This window comes from Idiotropiscis lumnitzeri, chromosome 11, assembly GCF_059441095.1.
Source record: "Idiotropiscis lumnitzeri isolate Australia: NSW breed Sydney's pygmy pipehorse chromosome 11, RoL_Ilum_1.0, whole genome shotgun sequence".
Taxonomy (NCBI): domain Eukaryota; kingdom Metazoa; phylum Chordata; class Actinopteri; order Syngnathiformes; family Syngnathidae; genus Idiotropiscis; species Idiotropiscis lumnitzeri.
In genome coordinates, this window is record NC_142401.1 from 136,846 (window position 1) to 155,902 (window position 19,057).

The 19,057-nt window shown below is 44.2% G+C and overlaps 2 protein-coding genes across 5 annotated transcripts; both read right to left on the reverse strand.

The window, feature by feature from the left end:
• Nucleotides 1-4,213: 4,213 nt before the first annotated feature.
• eif4ba (eukaryotic translation initiation factor 4Ba) lies at nt 4,214-13,495 on the reverse strand. 4 transcript variants are annotated; one of them, XM_088309575.1, is made up of 15 exons: nt 13,349-13,495; nt 11,127-11,267; nt 9,741-9,946; nt 9,466-9,582; nt 9,286-9,340; nt 9,048-9,194; nt 8,588-8,707; nt 8,220-8,396; nt 7,862-8,138; nt 7,653-7,741; nt 7,319-7,562; nt 7,177-7,214; nt 5,761-5,884; nt 5,341-5,413; nt 4,214-5,161 (listed from the first exon to the last, which is right to left on the reverse strand). In XM_088309575.1, the coding sequence occupies exons 1-15, from the start codon at nt 13,359-13,361 to the stop codon at nt 5,087-5,089; spliced, it is 1,896 nt and encodes a 631-aa protein (XP_088165701.1). In that variant the 5' UTR covers nt 13,362-13,495; the 3' UTR covers nt 4,214-5,086. The 4 variants fall into 4 exon arrangements, with proteins under 4 accessions (XP_088165701.1, XP_088165703.1, XP_088165702.1 ...); XM_088309577.1 differs by lacking the exon at nt 5,761-5,884; XM_088309576.1 differs by lacking the exon at nt 5,341-5,413.
• A 1,171-nt stretch (nt 13,496-14,666) lies between these two features.
• LOC148326611 (keratin, type I cytoskeletal 18-like) lies at nt 14,667-18,209 on the reverse strand. The gene is made up of 7 exons (XM_088309672.1): nt 17,717-18,209; nt 16,767-16,849; nt 16,250-16,406; nt 15,726-15,890; nt 15,530-15,655; nt 15,218-15,438; nt 14,667-14,841 (listed from the first exon to the last, which is right to left on the reverse strand). The coding sequence occupies exons 1-7, from the start codon at nt 18,122-18,124 to the stop codon at nt 14,820-14,822; spliced, it is 1,182 nt and encodes a 393-aa protein (XP_088165798.1). The 5' UTR covers nt 18,125-18,209; the 3' UTR covers nt 14,667-14,819.
• Between the last annotated feature and the right edge of the window lie 848 nt (nt 18,210-19,057).

Genomic DNA, 19,057 nt, shown 5'->3' on the forward strand with positions numbered 1-19,057 from the left:
GGGGAACGGATGGCCGGTGGGGGGCTGCAAAATGAAGGAGGCAACATGTTACCATTTAATAGAACCAAGCAGTCAGTCACAGACGAATGATTGGCGACAACATCAGGCACTAAAAGACGACGTGAAAAACGCAAAAACCTCGAGTCGGCTGTCAAGTTTTGATGGGTGATGCTGTGTGTGCGCGTGCGTGTGCGTGTGCGCGTGCATGCGTTAGAACCAGCTGCTGACTCGCATGTTGACACAGGTCAGCCTGGAGCCGAACAGTCTCTTGAAGGATCGCCAAACGTTTCCAGCTCTCGACACGAGTGGGAATTGAATTATTTTGCCGCACTAAAATCCTCATGTTAATAACAACATGAACTAGTGAGAAAGAACACGGGAGACTTGACTAAAAACACGTAGCTGCTTGTATGGCAACATAGAAGTTAATCAAACTCCAATTTATTTCTAAGGCCAGAACACTCAGCGATGCGGCCAAACGCAACTGATGTGGAAAAAAAAATCGGAGTTGGCGACTCCCAACTAAAAGCCACCTAGCACCGCACAAGTATCGACTTGCTTCAACTTATACCGCTCCAGCTTAGTTTTTGATTCAACCACAAAAACAAGAAAGACCACGAAGAGAGAAAATGGACAAGAATAAAACAACATCCAAAAAACATTGCTACCCAAAAAGAACAAAGCACTTTGGAAGGTGCACGTCTCATTACATCGGGTCGAAATGCATTTCAGAAAAAGAACATCAAAGCAAAAGTCAAACATGGCGGCGGGCGTGTGACGGCCTTCGGTTGCTTGCTGCTTCAACACCTCGATGACTTGCTGTGATTGATGGAATTAGGAATCTGCACTTTGCCGCAAAAGTCAGTGAAACAAACAATTTATTCCTCCCAACCACATCTTAAAAAGTCATGAAATGATTGTGACAAATTACAAAGGCAGGAGTTAATCTGACATCTTGGCGTTTACAGTTTGCAGCATTTTCTCAGGAAGAGTTGTACAGGTGAGGAAAATATCTGTTGCTTGGACCTCTTCTCCAAAGTGTCCAAGATGGAAAAATCCTGATTTTGCAAAATGGCATCATGCACACTTGAAAGGATTCCACAGAACGTCCAAGACAAATTTGATGACTTCAAGTTGCTACTTCAAATGTACTCGAGTTCAATGCATTTACAAAAACGTAATACAAACGCATCTTAATATCATTCAAACTGCATTTTATTACCTGCAATAAAATGAACAGTAGCCCATTCACGACACCTATAAATCAGCAAAACACGTCACACCTGTGTGCGCGCGATGAAGCTCAGCAGCTGTCAGCAGAAGTCCACCGGGGGCGTCCACTTAACGGCACAAGAAACATTAAGCAAGAGGACACTACAAGAACGTCAAGTTGGCAAAAAAGTTGTTGGGACATTGCGACTAAAACGTGTCATCATTGGGCGACGGATAGAATCAAAGAGAACTGTGCACTCCAGTAGTAGCATTTCATCTTTTAACATTTTGCGACTGTTCTGTTCCATTTCACTCAGCATTTTTTTTAAACATTGAGATGTGTTTAAAATGCAGCAAATATGTCACGGAAGAGGGATTTCATTAAAGCTGTTACAGAAGGCCGATGTCTGGAATATTTAAAGCCAAATTAGCTAACTGGTAAACTGAACGTATTTTCACAAAGTTTTGCGGTACAGAACTGTCACACACGTCAACATTTCATTTTGAAGTGAGCAGTTATTACAGGTCACCTAAAACATCTTTTTTTTTTTGCAAGAAAACAATTTTTGACGATGCCATTAAAAGAACTAGAAATAAAGTCGCCCTAAATGAAAACTGCAACTACTCAATTAACTCATTTACTGCCATTGACGGCTAAAGACGTCAAAGATCCTTTTTTTTTTTTTAACTCGGCTGGTAGTGAATGAGTTAAGATGGGTTAAAACATTTATTTGTTGGCCAGAGGAAGATTGGGAAAATTGTTATGGCCTCTCCCAGACAATGTCTGATTTTGCCTAAAAACTCAAAATGAATAAAAAATCTATTCAAAAGAGATGTGGTACAAATTAACTTTATTTTGTCCTTGGAATGCTAGTCTGGCCGCTCCATTAGACGGAATAGAAAACCATCAGAACGTTTCCTCCATAGAGTTCTTGACTCGTTTGGAGGTGCGCTTTGGTTCCGTGTCCTGTTGGAGCACAAATTGGACTCTAATCGAGCGTTGCGCCAGCTTCGAAGGCTATTGTCGTCATCTCTTCCTTGCCTTCCGACTTCTTGTGGCTGCCAGTTTAGGACATGTGAGGAGTCTATGACTGTGAGAAGACACCCCAATGCATTGATTGCCAACAAGTGTGACGTCGCATATTGTCCACTTTGATTTAATTGGCCCCAAATATCCTTTACGGCAACTGTATCTTTTGTTTGTCCATCTATGCCACCGGTCCTGCGTGTTTTACTTTGATGTTTCCCAGAAATGGCCATTTAGTACTTCTTGTCATTCATATAACAGGCTTGACTTGTTCTGAAACTTGCGCTCAAATCAACAATCCCACATTTCACAGTTAGAGGTGGAGTAAATCGAGATGATTATTTCAGAATGGCTCCATATTTTTGTTTGGGTGTGTTCCATGATCTAGCTATCGTGTGTTGGGCACTTCCAAAATGTAATGTATTACATATTACCCGCACGGGAAAGTAGTAAGTTCCTGAAAAATATTACTCTATTAGTAGCTTCACGAGTTACACATGCCTTTGTTACTTTATTTATTTTTTTCAATCGGGATTCATTTATTTAATTATTTTAACACTTCGAAAGGAAAATACAACCTCTTCTACCATACTGGCGCTGGTCATGACGTCAGAGAAGGGAGGAGCTTCGCTTTGTGACGACGCCAGCGTAGGGGAGGAGCTTCGCTATGTGACGACAGCGTTTCCGGAAGCAAACAAAGGAAAAATGGTTCATTAAAGGTTCGACATTGCATTCAAGTGGCCGATACTGTGCTAAATCTAACGTAACAATATTGCCGTCTTGGTAAAGTTCAATAGCGGTTTCAAAAAACGCGGGTACGCCAAGCTTCTCGCTCATTTGTCTCCAAGCCTGGTCACGTTTTTTTGGCTCCTGTGCCCAGGTGTCAAACTCCGGTCGTGGAGGGGCGCTTTGCTGCATGTTATCCTTTAGTGTCTCTCTCGGCTGATTCCAATGAGCAGGATACTTCTTAGGCTTCGTCAGAGTTTGCAGATGAGCTGATCATTCGAATCACAATCAGGTGTGCGTCAGCCGGGAAAGCGGCCCTCACCTGCGCTGTCGTGGTAGCTGGCCGTGTTGTAAAGCTTTGGCTGTCCACAGACGACAGCAACATTTTCTCCTCCATCTTCGATTTTTTTGAACCGCGCCGAAAGGGCGAATGGTACTTCACCATCGTCCATCCTTCAATTCGATTGCGCCTCCGGAAATTTGTGCGAATCGAGAATTACTTTTCCAAGGCGTTACTCCCCAACACTGTCTCTCTCTCTCTCTCAAGAGCGCGATTATCCTAAATTTTAAAATGTGTGACTTCGGAAAGATTTGGAAACATTGCGCTCACTTTGTTTTTCACCCAGGCTCCTTGTAATGAGAACCTGTTTTGTGTCGGCGTCACAAGGGTGAGAGTGAGGACAGCAATCAGAACATTTTCACTGGCATGGAATAACCATTTGTCGGAACATTTTCTAGAGTTTCGCAAAACGGTTAATCATGTGCTTTTGGTGGTTGTATATTAAAATTATTGACTAAGACAAAATGAACCGTTAGAATACAAAAGTTCGAGTTGCTGAAAATTACCCGCTGTACATCTATGCTATTAAAAACACACAATGTCTAAACTTTGATTAATGTAATCAGAATCCGAGCCCCAGAGAAAATTAAGCGACAAATACCCACAATGCAATTTTAAGGTTATAGAAGGAGATTGGTGGAGACGGACTTAATCTCACTGCCTCCACTGGAACAAAAAGTCCTTTGAATGTACTTAATTGGAACATTGGTTTCACATAAGGTTGAAAGAAAAAAATCAGCAACGTTTCAGAGAAGGAAAACTACAAAAGTTGAGCACATTTTAAGCATGTACAACCCACACACACACTTCAATAATAAAGTACATTCAAAGCACTTCAGAGTACCAGCCGCACACAAAAATGTAAGGCACTTAGATGTGAGTAAAGAAATAAAGAGTTGGGAGGAACGTGCTGTGTACCCCTTTTATTGCAAGCGGGAAAAAGGTGATGGCATGAAAACCTCCCACACTGCGGTCCTCACATGAGGAAGAGAAGAAGGATTTGTGGACAGCAGTAGAGGACGGGAAGACGGCCAGAAAGGAGCGCAAATAAGAATGACTTTCCTTCAAACGATTATTTCATCAGGTGCAGAAATGGAACAAAGTCTGTACAATGATAAGGGCAGAACAATAATGGCACTTAAAAGACTCGAGGTGAGTCGCGAGGCGGCTGTTTGGTGTCCTTCGGAGTGTTACGTGAAACACGTCTAAAAATGTTGGACTGTGGAAATGTGGCACGAGGAAAACATTACTTGGGTTACTTTTAGAATCAAAGTCAGTGCTGGAAGACAAAATTTGTGATAATGTTTAGAGTTCAAAAGATGATTTTCAAATGACTGATGTGGCCTTGCAGGAGGTACGCAAGTCAGAATGTAAAGGATTGATTAGAATTTAAAAGTCCATGACAGTGCCATAGCTACATCAAATAGGATCAATCTGCCGCACCTTTGATCCACAAATGTACAATTTTTCCCCCACTTTATTACAATTCTTCAACTTTAGCCATCACATTTCATGAGCAAAACACTCATTTTCCCCACCCCAATTAAAACAAGTCCAGTCGGTGACTATTGTGTCGAACCTGAAAGAGTCCTCAGAGTGGGGCAGAGTTGAGCAAGAAGAGGGAGGAGGGAGGGGGATGGGGGGGGGAGGGGAAGGACAAGTTTGAGGAAGGGGGGGGAGGGCTGATTGTCCTCCCGGGGGCTACTTCCACATGAGGAGAATATAAGCTATGTGAAATTATTATTCTTGTGTTCATTTGCTCCTCTTCTTTGCCGTCTTCTCTACTCCACATCGCCAGCATCGTCGCCGTCGCCGTCCATTAGCAAAGCAGCGTATTTACTGGCTGAGCTGAACTTCTGAAAAAGACAAATCGGGCAATCTAAGAAAATTGCGCTCATGCAAATCATTCGGGTTCATTATTTGGTGCCTGCTGCTGGTGGTGATTGGCTGAACTTAAATGTGGAGGAGGAGGAGGAGCCCAAGCTTTTAGAAACTATGACAACTGCCAGAGTTGGATGCCCAGTGACGGACTTACAGGCATTGGGGTTTCGTCGTATTTCTTTGGCTCTGGCGGTGGTCTGGCCTCTCGGTCTCTTCTGTTATCCTTTCTACAGTCAGAATGAACCCGAAGGTTAACATTCATCAGCAGGACTCACAGCACTTGCCAAGAATACTCAAATAGCAAAAAGCTCAAAGACTACAAGAACACAAAGCATCCATTTGGATCATCTACAAGCTGCGATCATGTTTTCTAGCTCATGCTACGTTGTTACTGCGGAGGATTGTGAGCGAATGCATTCAATTGTCTCACTGCCTACGGGTTGATGAAGTCCAGCGCATTGAAAACATCACTTGTGTCGCTTCAATGCGGGCCACTCTTTGCAGATGCCCTCATGCTCGCTCGCTGTCTCTTTTGGTTAACAACTTAGGAGTTGCTAAGCTTTAAGTGGCTGACCTGTCTGCCTCCTTTCTTCGGTCTCTGCCGAGACCCTCTCCTCGCCCTGCTCCAGGCCCCGCAAGCCCACCTTGAGCCCGTGGGGGGCCCCGGTCCCGGTGAGCAACGTCAGCCTTGTTCTCATCTTAAAGGAGAAGCCAGACAGTTGAGAGAAGGGTTGGATGGTAAACTGTCAACTACACTTTCGACACACGGCAGGAGCAAAGGCCCACTCGAGGCAGTCACTGATGGAGGGGCAATGAAAGACGGATCATTAAATGACAGCTGGAATGTTGGGTCCAATGAGACTTATTTTTTCCCCCCTCCATGCAGCTTTGCACTTACGGTAGGTCGATTTGATTACAGTGTCCCCTCGTTATTCGCGGGGAATCGAGACCAAGCCCTGCCCCCAAAAGAGTGAAAAGGTTTAAACTTATATAGAGATGTTACAAGGTGGCGGCTAAGCACTACTTTGGTCTAAATGAAGCACCTCAACTTGCTTCAACATTGTTTCTTGGCATCAATACGTCTCCAAAGCAATCATTTTGTTTTGGCCTGAGTCACACAGAAACAGCAACTAGATGAGTGTCTCTGCAAATGACATGGATGTCACGCAAAAAAAAAAAAGAGAATCCTCACGAGTCTTGAATATGCTGGGGAACACTGTACTATTTTATATTTTGCAAAAAAAATTAAAAAAAAAAATTGAACAAGAAAATTATAATCTTCCATTTTGTTATATGATGAGATGCGTCTCCAACGGTGATGAAATATCGTTTGATAAAAACAGAAACCAATGTGAGCAGTTGTCAATCGGAAAATGACATCTTAGTCTGTCAAAAACTCCCAAAGTACAAATAAATCTACAAAGAGGAAAACAATTCATTTAGTGACAGTGGTTGACTTATTCTCAATAATAATAATAAAAAGCATGTTCCCTCAGCAAATGAACATGTTCACTCACTTTTCGCAGGTGATACATTCAAAGAACCCAAACGACACACACTCGTTCGCTCCCTTAGGAACACTTGTTATACTTTGACTTTTAAGCCAAAATGAAGAATAAATAAGCTGTTCCTTTAGGCGGCATTCATTCAAACTGTGAGTGGAACATGCTGTGCACTCCGACAGCAAACGAGGACGACGCGATGAAACCGGCTTCATAACTATGAAGTTCTTCTTATCTTGTAAATTGTTACGCACACCGAAATGACTAGCGTAGCTGCTTCTTTTACAGAAGACAAAGTTGGGAAGTAGAAGAACAATAAAAGAGTAACTGCTAAATGCTTTGTTATTCCTCCAGTCAAATCAATTAAATATACTATTAAAGCCCTGAAAGCAGTCTCTAACACATCCATTCATTTGACAACTACAATGTTTCAGACAAATATGTTTGCTGAAGTCCCCCACAGTCCCCACGTTCAGAAGTGAGCTTACCCTTTGCCGATCCTCTTTCATCTGCTGAATTTGAGGAGCTAAATGGAGCAGGAAAAATAAAAACATAAATAAATAATAATTTAAAAAATCAGGAAGTCAGAGTACAACATTTATGTCCTTGATAGGCATGGGATTTGCACACCTGAACTTGGGAGGAGCTGAAGCAACAGGGGAGACTGCGGATCGCCCATCAGCGTCAGCAGAGCCGCAATTGGCCGCACTTCGCTTGGCCCAAGCGTTCTCCTTGGGGGGAGGAGCTGGCATCACCTTCAGCGGTTCCTTGGTAGAGGGAGGCTGTGAGGAGGGTGCAGGGCACGAGGGCTCGTCTTCCCTGCCGCTAAAAACCTCGTTCTCCCCAGAACGCTCGCTGTCTCGACACCGTGAAGCTGCCAGAACAAACAACAGGAATTGTGCCGCTTGTTCAGGTCAAATTCAATTTTTATGTCTTGAAGTAAAATAGACGAGATATGGCTCACCTCTTCCAGAACCACTTCCTGGCTGGGAGGATTCACTTCCTGTACGAGATCTCTCAGTGTAACTTTCCTCATTTCGCCAGCTTGGGTCTCTGTAGAGAAAAGATGGGACTCAAATGAGTAACAATTTAAAAACTCTGTCTATTTTGCCATCATTTCCATTCTGGAATGCCATAAATATAACGTGACTTCAAGAATGGCAAAGCACCTACTTGTCTCGTATCTTTCGGTCAGGGGCCCGGCCCTTGTCCTCCTCCAGCTGCCTCTGCAACCGCTCTTCCTGCTTTTTCAGCCTCTCTTCGACCTCCCGTTCTTTGGCTGCTGTGTCAACTGGTTTGGCGGCACCAAAGATGGAGGAGGCCCTGCTGCTGGACGTTTGTGCAGCCGCTGTGGAAGCTCCACCGCTACCGGCACTGCTACCTTCCTCTTCCTTGGGCACACTGCGAGGCTTTAGATTCAACTTGGGCCTCTGCTGAGGAGCTGCCGGGGCTACACGCAAGGTTTATATGCAGTGGCGAAGAACACTCCAGGAAGGGCTAACAAAGAGCAAATTCCAAGCGCTGCACCCACCTCTATCCTCACGCCTCTCATCCCGCCGGTCGTATCGATCATCACTGTAACGATCTCTGTCCGCAAAACGATCCCGATCACCGTAACGGTCGTTGCTGCCTCGACTATCATCATAATCTCGACGGAAGCTACTGCCAAAGGCACGACGGCCTCCTCCACCACCACGAGAATCATAACCTAGAAAGCGGAGTGCACGAGGAGAATTGAAGAGTGAGAAAAGTGAGGAAAAAAAGAAAAGAAAGAATGATCATGGTACAAACTTCAACTATGATGTGAAGGTCGAGCAGGTTTATGACAGCGTAGGACAAAGCAGTAAAAGCCACTCTCAAGTGACTTCATCGCATCTCCCAAACACATGGAAGACTCACCTCTATCGTAATCTCGCCGGTCTCTGTCATCGTAGCGGTCGCGGTAGCGGTCTCTTCCGCTGTCATAGTCCCGTCGCGGACCATCTCGGAAACGATCCGACTCATAGCGATCCCTTGATCCTGAAAGACATTTTTCATGCATTGACTTATTTAGCTAAAGTATATTTGTGTTTCTGGTTTGTCTTTTTTTCCCCATGCTATTTTTATTTCATGCTACTTTTTCCACTATACAGTGACGCTTGTCTCAAAATGGGGCAGTTAGTTTTCCACTTTAAATAGTAACATGTCTATAGCTGCATTGAACGGCTGCAATAGTAGTGCTTGAAATATTAGGTTTTGCGAGTGGGAAAAACATGCGCATCTTAAAATCCAGTCACCTTCAAAAACTAAACTCCCAACAAACTAACAGTGTAAATCCAGCGTTATGACATTCTTAATCGAAATTTCAAACGTGACTTACTCTCTCCAAAGGCATCATCTCTCCTGGGAGGCGCATCGTCAGTGTCTCCACTGGGCCGAGCCCTCCAGTCACTGTCCGTCTTGTCGGGGCCCATGTCTGCCATTCTCCCACCACGATCTCGACCTCCCATCATTCCACTGTCTCTCTCTGAGTAGAAAGACAACAATATGGTACACATCACCAATACACAAGCTACAGCTTTGAAAGGGGTAAAAAAGAACAAGTATTTAATTGCTACCTTTATCATTCGACTGATCTGCTATATCCACACGGATCCTTCGGTTTCCCAGGTTCTTTGGGTATGAACAGAAGCACGGGAACACATGAAAAGGACATTTGTTGGCGTATGTCATGTCAGCTATAGATTCAGTGCAGAGAATCTCCGTTAAAAATGCGTCCCCATGGTGTGTTGCCTCACCTCCTCGTTGAGACTTAAGGCCCTCAGGAGAGATTCCACATCATCAAACTCGGCATAGCCAAAACCCTTCAACCTTTCGTGGTTGCTGGGTTCACGAGGCAGACGCACTGCACTGATCTGGAGACAAACAACAGACTCTAACACAACTAACTACCTTGGGGCAGCATTAAGACAAAATAAATAAGCAACTTTCATAAATGTCACATGCAACGATCTTAACACTGCAGGTTGACCGACGAGTTCCACGTCTGACGGCAAGTCAAGTGTTTGCTTACTGCCAAGCCGCGGAAGAAGTCTTTGATGGATTCTTCAGTGACATCATATGGCAGGTTGCCAAGAAAGGCGGTGTACGGCGGGCTGCGGGGCAGTCGGGACCGGTCAATATTGGGCTCACGAGCTGAACGGGGAGCTGTGGGCAGGATTGAACGGTCGATGGGCGGGGCACGGAACGAATCCTCATCTGTGTGCCAAGAAGTTGACACTGAAAAGATGGACACAGGGAAACTGAAATCACTCTACTGTCAACATTTTTTGAGCCACTTATTGGCATTCCAATGAGAGGCAGCAGCAACTGGCAACTAAAATGACCTACCTAGCAGTTGGATTTGGAAAACACCGTAGCGCAGACTTGAGCAAAGTCCACATTAAAAATACAGAAAAATGACGCAAACTGTAAATGCTTCGGTGAATGTCTATTAAAGAGTGACACATTTCTACAAATAATTGTGATCACAGCTGATCATTTTCTTTAGTTCCTACTTATAACAATTCCAATCCATAACATATGGACACTATTTGCAATACACTTCAAAGACCTTTATAACTACACTTAAGTAACAGTTAGTATGTTGCAGTGGCCGTTGGCAACCAAGCCAGTTTTTCCACATGGCCTCTTTGAAATTAATTGCCCAGATCATTTAAAATTCCATTTATTTCAGGTTCATCTGTGAAGAGCAGAAATCACTTCCTTGTAAAAGGACAGATGCACACAATTCATTTTTCACGTCAAAACCTTATTGGTTAACTTGACTTTGATTTTATTGTATTTACTAATGCAAGACATTAACACCCTGAGCCAGAGTCAGTGATGAGAGATAAGAGAAGCGCTAACCTAAAGTCACAAAAAGCACAAGAGCGAAATGACTGACATAGTTATTGTTGCAGACCATTTCTTGAGTGTCAAACTTGTTGGATACTCTTTTTGGACAAAAGCTCCGACTTGCCGTCAAAACCCAGTCAACGGAAGCAAAATTCTACAAGATCTGCTAACATTTACACGCTTGTTCTGCTAAGCAACTTCAATTTTTGGGCACGTGTGTACAGAGTACTATAAAACGAATGCAATTTGCCATTCAAAACACAGCCAAATGCCCCCTAATAAATTGCTATTTAGGGATATAGAACTTTGATTTTACAGGATTACGTTGACAGTTCCCAAATTGAGTTAAAGACACTGCATAGACATGCATTAAGGCTTACAGAAGGTGAATGCGGATTGTTAAAGCAACACTGAAATATGTGGTCTACATGCGCAAGTTCTGCTCCGTGTTTCATTATTTCTCTTTCAGATGCAAAATAGTATTCCAATAGCACTGCAGAGAATGCATAACATTACTGGTTGAAAACAAATAAAACAATCCGATCCATTTCTCAGTGCTCACCATCCCCATCCAGGTCATCTGTTTCATCAGCCCAGCTGGTGGTTTTGACGGGGTAGCTGGGAGCAGGGCCACTGCCGCCACTTTCGTCCGCCAAGAAGTCGGTGAGCGTGAGGGTCTTCCCCTTCTTATTCTTCTTCTTAGCTAAGGAGAGAACCAAAGAGTTTGCACGATATCAGGAAAATGGCTACACATGGACTACCATGGTGTAATGCTGGTGCATCGAAAGAAACAATAAAATCTGAAATATTTCATTGCATTAATAATCTTTGTTAAATTACACTACATCGCCATTAATCAGCAACACCATGTTGCTTGGTTTCTATAGTATTAATGCAAGTGTGCCCGTCAAATTGTAAATTTGCCACATTTTTAGACATACGCCATTTGAAAAGATGAGTCAAATAATCACAATGTTTTGATTAGAATGACATTAGAAAAGACCAGTGGGGTTGGGCTGAACGATTAATCGTTTTGGGACTGAGATCATCAAAGCTGCGCTTTTTTTTTTTCTTTTTTCAAAGATCTGGTGCTCTACGCTCACAAAACAGGTCACAATAACCAGGACTGTACTTCATTTAAAAAAAAAAAAGTTGCACTGTCGCCTGTAGTCCGGAAGTAATTTATTTGGACAATGTGCAAGTCCGTGCAATGACTGAATCAGACATTTGTGTCCAAAGAACATAAACAGGATGAAATGTAAAACATTTCGGGGTTTAAAAAATATATAATTTTCATATACACATTTCTACAAAATTATACTTTTTAAAAACTGCCACCCTCACAAAACCTCTTTAGTTACATCCATCCAATATCTGTACCGCTTCTCCTCACTAGAGTTGTGGGGGTGCTGGAGCCTATCCCCGTGATCTTCAGTTGTCTTGCATTATTACAGTAATAGCGTTTATTGTTTTTAATGCTATAATGGCATTTTTTTGTCATGTTTGGTAATGTCAATGTACATTGTGAAGACTATCACGAATCAAATTGCAAAAACGGTCAGAAAAACTGCACTAAAATTTTCTTCTAAAATCTGTCAGCCGTACTTGTCACACCCACAAAGCATCCTTGCATGGCAGAACATTCCATATTATCAGAACGTCAAACAAGTGTGAGAGCAGGTCTGATTTGTTTTGATCAGGCACAGAAAATTGGAGCATAAAGCTGACTGGAAGCTTTATTGGGAAATCCAGCAGTCCTAATTTTGTTCACGTAAAACTGCGAAGAGCATGATCAAACTTTGATAACACAATTGCTCAGGTCCGCACGTTTATATGCCACTTGTGTCCTCTTCTGATTTAGGGTGGATTTGTAATTTTTTTTTTAGGTCAACGAGCTGCACCGATTTGACAGCACCGTCACGAAAGCGACAACGTAAGAACTAAGTCGCTAAGTTTAATGAATCTGTGACACGCGAGTGAGCCAGTGCTAACACGTGGCAAAAAATTAAATAAAAAAAATAAAACAAAGTAATACCCCCCCAAAAAAAAAAAAAAAAAAAAAAAAATTTGTGTTGAGTGTTGTTGCGATGCTCGGCGCAGCTTAGTCAGCACAAGGCTGAGCTGGCTCGCATTTAAGGCCTAGCGCACGTCACGGCGCCACGAACACGAACACGAATAAAGTGCGCAGTGGTGGCAGCAACATTGGACCGGAAAAGACCGCACACTACCTCTGCGATGAAAGACCACCGCCAACGAGTGTGCCATGCGAGTTAAAGCGCGACAGATGAGTGCCTTTATTTGCGTACAGACGCCGGGGAGAGCGGCCGCACACGTGGGCAAAGTCCTCGGATAGCACGGGCCGGTCGGCCCACTAAACGCGCTTGCGCCCGTTGCTGCTTGCTGTGCTCCGAGCTTTAGCTAGCCGTTTGCTAACACGTCATATAGCAACCGGAGGGTTGTAAAACACAACACGAACTAAAGAGTACATATATAAAGACAAGACGCGACCCTTCTGACTTATTATTTCCGCAAGCAAACAGCAAGAAGGCTTGCAAAATGTCCAAATGGACCTTGTCGTTGCTTCGTGCAGTTACGTTCCTTCGGCGGTTTCGGACGGACTGGCTTAAAAATAGCAACAGACCAATTTTCCACACTGGACGACGACGGGGAAGTGAGCGCGGACGTACTTACAAGTCCCGAACGCGAAGTGGCCGGTAATTGCTTGTTAAAACGGGCTGAATTATTCCCCAAACGAGCCTGTCGGTTCGCCCACATAAACCTCACCTGACGCCGCCATGTTGAAGAGCGAGTTCGCGGCAGTTCCCGGATGAAGGCGTCAGCGGGTTATTATCGGGAGCGCGTATCCGCGTTCACGAGCTGAACTCAGGCCAACATCTCCGATCCGTAATGGCATCGTTGACTTGCTGTGCTGTCACGATTGTCCATCATTTAAAAATTTCGGGAAAGTGCTCGCAACAGTTTGTGTGCACGTGGGAAAAATAATTTTTAAATTCCTGTACTTAAGTAAAAGTTGAAAACTAAAAATACATACTCTGAAAAGTAATACAAATTAAAATAAAAGTGCATCTTTACAGTCGATTACTTGTGCGTGGAATGTACAAATAAAAACAACGAATTATTGTGTATTACAATAAACAATATCAGCTAAAATTAAAGCAATTTTTTTAATCGGATGCAAGTAAACTTTTTAAAATGATTTTTTGCAATGATTCCAAATCTGCCCTTGTTTTTCTCTTGCACGTCAGATTTTCATGAGAATAATAATAATGATAATAATAATAATAACAATAATAATAATAGAATATTCATGAGTTGAGGGTTAGGTTCAACAACAGGTGGATTTTTTCACAGCTATAAATTACAATGCATGGTAAAATGTGGATAGTTCAAGCTTTTATAGGTCAATTCTTAATTATTATTATAATTATTAAAATTTGCTGTTGAGCCGTGTTATCTATTTTAATTAGAGCTGTTAACTTACTATAAAGACTTTGATTTGCAGTCTTTTAAGCGTTCAATATGATGACTTCCCCAAATTCTACTAAACACAGATTCCACTTTTTACTTTTTGACATGACCTTTTTTAAAAATGCTTTAAAGTGGACTTGAAAGTGCTTTTGGGTGATGAAGGACATCAGTCTGACATCTTCCCCCTTTAATCCTGGTCGTGACTAAATGCTCTAAATATTCAAGTAAGCAACAAATCCCTTGATTCTGGAATTCACTTCATGTCTTATAAAAGGACATGTGATCTTTATTGTGACTGCACAAAATGGCCGCTTATATCTAATTATGGAGGCTAATCATTCAAAAGGATGCTTCATATTATGAGAATCGACTAACTGCAAAAAAGTCTTCCTAAATACTGAACACAATTGCATAAGCACTTGAGGTGGGAGGAATATCTGGAGAAGTCCCACACAAGCTCAACAAAAACATGCAAACACTACACGGGGAGGCCTGAGCCGACTTTCAAAAGCGAAGGCGGACGTACAATACTAACTGCTACTTCACCACGATGATGTCGTTCATGTAACCTTCAAATGATGGAAATACCGTGTAAGAAAAAAAAAAACGGCACTGATGGTTAGCAAATTGTTTTATTGTCGCCAGGTCACATTGGTTAATGACCTTGTTCACTTTAATCCCGTGTGATGCAATTCGAGCGTTTGATTGAACAACTTGTTGTCTGGACAGCCCGGGATCGTCTTCCACAGGAACGAAGGCCAACAGCTCATTGGAGGGCATCTTGGAGCCTGCACACGACACAAATGAAGTCGGTCAAGGGTTGCAAAAAACCTTTGGACTCACTTTCATCAATTTGGGCATCTACGAGATCATACACTTTGCAAAAAGTGACGTCAGCATTTCCTTGCCATCACAACCCTCACCGGAATTTGGTCTCACCGTCTCTTCATGCCCTGTACATTATTAGCGGTTCATTTCATGAAATATCGATTGATGATGTGCGGTTACTTAACCAGCACACGTGGTGGGAGTTCAAAGGTATCACTTTTCTTCAGCTGTATGACAGTGAGACGTCTTCAAATGTTCCTTCAACTATTTCGTGTCCAATTCCTGAAGGTTTTATGTCGACTTTGGAACAGACAAGTTGCTTTGACGCTGGCTTACTTGAAATCGCCGCCATCCAGCAGGCTCTTGTAGGTCTCGATCTCGGCTTCCAGTTTGACTTTGAGGTTGAGCAGAGCTTCGTACTCTTGCGTCTGCTGCTGGATGTTTGCGCGCAGGTTTCCGAGCTCCTCCTCCAGATGGAGGACGATAGCGTTGTACTTCTCCATTTCCAGGTTGTTCCGCAGCTCGGTGTTGCGTAACGTGTCTTCTAGGGAGGCTTTCTGATGGCGATAACCCGTCAGATTCGTTTGGGAGGCTTTTAGTGTGGTTTGACTCTGGAAATGGCTTGATAAACAAAAGACCAACGCTCACCAAGCTCTGTTGAGATGCCAGCTCGATTTCCAGAGTTTGGATCTGTCGGGACAAGTCGCTGCGCTCCATTTGGGCTCCCTGCAGCGCTTCGGTGTTCTGTGATACTTGCGCCTGAACATCTGCCGTCTGAAGTGGAGACAAGGAAGCTTATCGCACGTCTGAAGCAACTTGCTTTGTTCACGCTGAGGCACCGTACCTGATTTTCATGCCAGCGTTTGAGATCCTCTGCATTCTGGAGGGCGATCTTCTCGTAGTTGCCCCTCATGTCCTCCATGATCTGGGACAAGTCTTGACCTTTGGGGGCGTCGACATCCACTTGCACACCTGACTGCGAGATCTGATTCCTCAGCTCTCTCACCTCCTGCACGACAACACACACAGGAGACACTTAGAAATTCCCTCCAAAACATCAATTCCCAATACAAATGATGAAAATCATGTGCGTCTCCGCCGGCCATGTGTAGTCTTATCATATTCTGGTGACCTTTTAGCTCAACGACAGGGACGACAACCAACATTAGCTTTCTAAAAGCAACATTTTTCCGACACATCTTTTACGTGGAAATTCATTGTCTGTCGAAACACTGAAGCCGTCTTGAATTTGTTTTGCTTTCACACATGAAATAATTTCCTCTCCCGCTCTCATTTGGACAACACCGTCGTTGTCTCCACATTGAGGATAACTTTGGATCTCAAATTGTTTCTGCAGCGTACACTCACATTCTCGTGATTGCGCTTGAGGAATTCAAGCTCCTCCCTCACGGCTTCGATCTCGCTCTCAATGTTCATCCTGCTCATGTTGGTCTCATCGATGACTTTCTTCAGCCCGGCAATGTCGGCCTCCACAGATTGCCGTATCGCCAGCTCCGTGTCAAACCTGTCCAAATCAACGCTGCGTTTTACAAACACGCGCTGCATGTTCTCCATGTGCAATGGCAACCAATTAGCTCCAATCGTTTTTTTCTTTTCTCTATTTGGGATAAAAAGAAAATGTAAATGGACATTGAAATTTGGGACTGAGCAATTTTCATCCTCCATGTCCCGGAAAAGCCTTCGGGTATTCAAAATGATGTCAAGATGTTTTGGGGAGATGCTCTTCTTTGTAAAATCCCAAGCGTGGCTGCGATTTTGTTTTGTCTGCCTGCCCCCGGCGAGGCCAAACGGCACGTGACGAGGACGCCCGCATTTATAGAACTTGGGACTCAAATCGCGAGCGCACGAAAAGAAAACAACACACTTGACTTTGAAGTCATCCGCAGCCAAACGGGAGTTGTCGATCTGCAGCACCAGACGAGCATTCTCCGATATCTTGTCGAAGATCTGAAAAACAAATCAGTACACTTACTTGCTTCTTCTTAGTTTCTTTCAAACTTTATTCAGAGTGGACTTTTCATTTATCATGCTTCGCTTTTGATCTGCATGTGTTGACGCAACCAAGAAAAAAGCAGGAAGAATGTTCCACTGGAAGCCCTCTCGTCCCTGAAAAAGATTCTTTTCCTTGTGCCGAAATGTTGCAGAAGTCAAATGTGTTTACGTGAGTGGAGAAGTCGAAATTCTTTGTGGGTGGGGGGGAATCGCTCTGGCAGGAAAAGGAAAACACGAGTTGGGGAAAAAAGTGTCATGATGTGAAAGTCCGTGAAATGATTTTTGGCATTTGGAGAAACATGTGACATTTGACTGCTGGGTGCAGCTGATTGTTATGCAAGTAGCACACACGCACACACGCATATACATCGGCATACGCACGCATGTTGGGAGGACAAGAGACGTTTTGTGTGTCTTTACCACACATCTGTTTCACATTGTGGCCCACAGACGCGGGTGGGAGGGGGCGGAGTGGCGTAGAATGTCCATTGCAAGCACAACCATTTGGGGAACTTTTGTATGTGGAAGTTTCTCTCCTCATGTTGGTGACTCATCAAGGGAAGTTGTGAGCGAGTTGAAGCTCACATCGATGGGGGATGGTCCGAGCTGGCCGACCACACCCTTCATTCTCATGCAAGAAATGTGATGGCGGACTCTCTCTTCCTCAGATTCATAATAATGTGCAGCTTTTAAAAAAGTTGGCAATTCCTGGACTTGACTTCTATCAAAGACGCTAATGAAAAAAATGGTGAGCCAAAGTGGAAAATTCCAAAAGAGGCCTAATGAACGCAAACTTGCCGCCCGCGAGCGTGTCACACCAACCTGTTTGCGGAGGTCTTCAATGATGGGCTCATACTTGCTGTAGTCTCTCATGTCAGGCCCTCCGGTCTTCAGCGCCTCCCGGATCTTCATCTCCAGCTCCTGGTTGGCCTGCTCCAGGTTCTTCACCGTGTCAAGGTAGTTGGCCAGGCGATCGTTGAGGTTCTGCATGGCTCCCTTCTCATTGCCCGTGATGCCGGCTCCCATGCCGCCACCCGCCGCCACCGAGCCGCCCGAAGCCGCTCCCAAACCGCCGGCCAGTTTGTTTGCTCCAGAACGCAGGGAGGAGACCGAGACCGAGGAGATGCGGGTGTCCCGGCCACCGGCACCGCCGTACGTGCTGGCGGCACGGTAGCGGGGCGACATGTGGGATGCGGAGATCTGCTGAAAGTTGGATCGCCTGTAGCTCATGGTGGAGACGTTTCGTTGTTGCGGAGAAGAATGGGAGAAGTCGAGGCTCGCTGCTGCTCGGCGTCAGAAGAGACGATGGCAGTGGGAAGGGGGGAATTTATACTCCTCCTTCTTTCCCTCAATCTCAGTTGGCCTTTTTTAGAGCCTGCCCACTTTGCATTTCCTGCTCTCGTTCATGCTCTCTTTTGCCCGCATGTTTCCTTTCCCAACATAGAGTGTCTGCAATCGTCATGGAAACATACAAAGCATATGAAATGCAACAAACCGATGCAAATCAGTTTGCTTGCACGAGGGAGCCGAGGCAAAAGAGGGTAGCGGAAGCTTGCGTAATCTTTAACACAGGCAAATGAAAGACAGAACTTGGCAAAAACAACACAATGCTTTTTTTTTGTTTTAGCCATAAAAAGGAATCACGTCTGCTTTTATGGCAGCCTCTCCGCTTGGTCAATGAGGCGCAGACAAATTTGGCCACGTTGCAGCACGTGCACGTAGATTTCCAAAAAGCTTGCGGGAAATCAATACTATTGAACTGTTAACCAGCAAATGCTTGCGTGGCGATTGCTTAACGCCTTCGGTAATCACATTTCGACTCAAACAAAAAGTTAACAGTGAAGTCAATGGCCGTTCCCACATTGACAAAGAAAATCCAAAGGACACTCAAGCTGGCCAGATACCCGGGAGGTTGGGCAAAAGGTGCGACGCACAAAGACTGTGCGTTAGCTGATAGCATGCTCATCATACCGTCACAAACAAAACACACCTTTGTTCACCAATCACATGCTCACGTATCAGCTCTTGTGAAGACCGACTTTACGGATATCTTTGAAAGGAAACAACGGCTGACATCACAAGGATCTTCTTGTCCATATCAGCTTTCATGCGCTGCAAAGCCGAAAACGTACGACAGCACTTTGAGAAGCCATAGCGCCCCCC

Bases quoted from the DNA above. Each gene is read 5' to 3' on its own strand.
- eif4ba (XM_088309575.1), bottom strand. The intron at 5,414-5,760 runs GTCAGCCACTTA...TTCTGACTGTAG, and splicing joins CGAAGAAAGGAGGCAGACAG to AAAGGATAACAGAAGAGACC. The intron at 5,162-5,340 runs GTAAGTCCGTCA...TGTCTTTTTCAG, and splicing joins ACGACGAAACCCCAATGCCT to AAGTTCAGCTCAGCCAGTAA.
- LOC148326611 (XM_088309672.1), bottom strand. From the start codon at position 18,124: ATGAGCTACAGGCGATCCAACTTTCAGCAGATCTCCGCATCCCACATG. The intron at 16,407-16,766 runs GTGTGTTGTTTT...TGATTTGGACAG, and splicing joins GCGGATGACTTCAAAGTCAA to GTTTGACACGGAGCTGGCGA. The intron at 15,891-16,249 runs GTGAGTGTACGC...GTTGTCGTGCAG, and splicing joins TCAAGCGCAATCACGAGAAT to GAGGTGAGAGAGCTGAGGAA.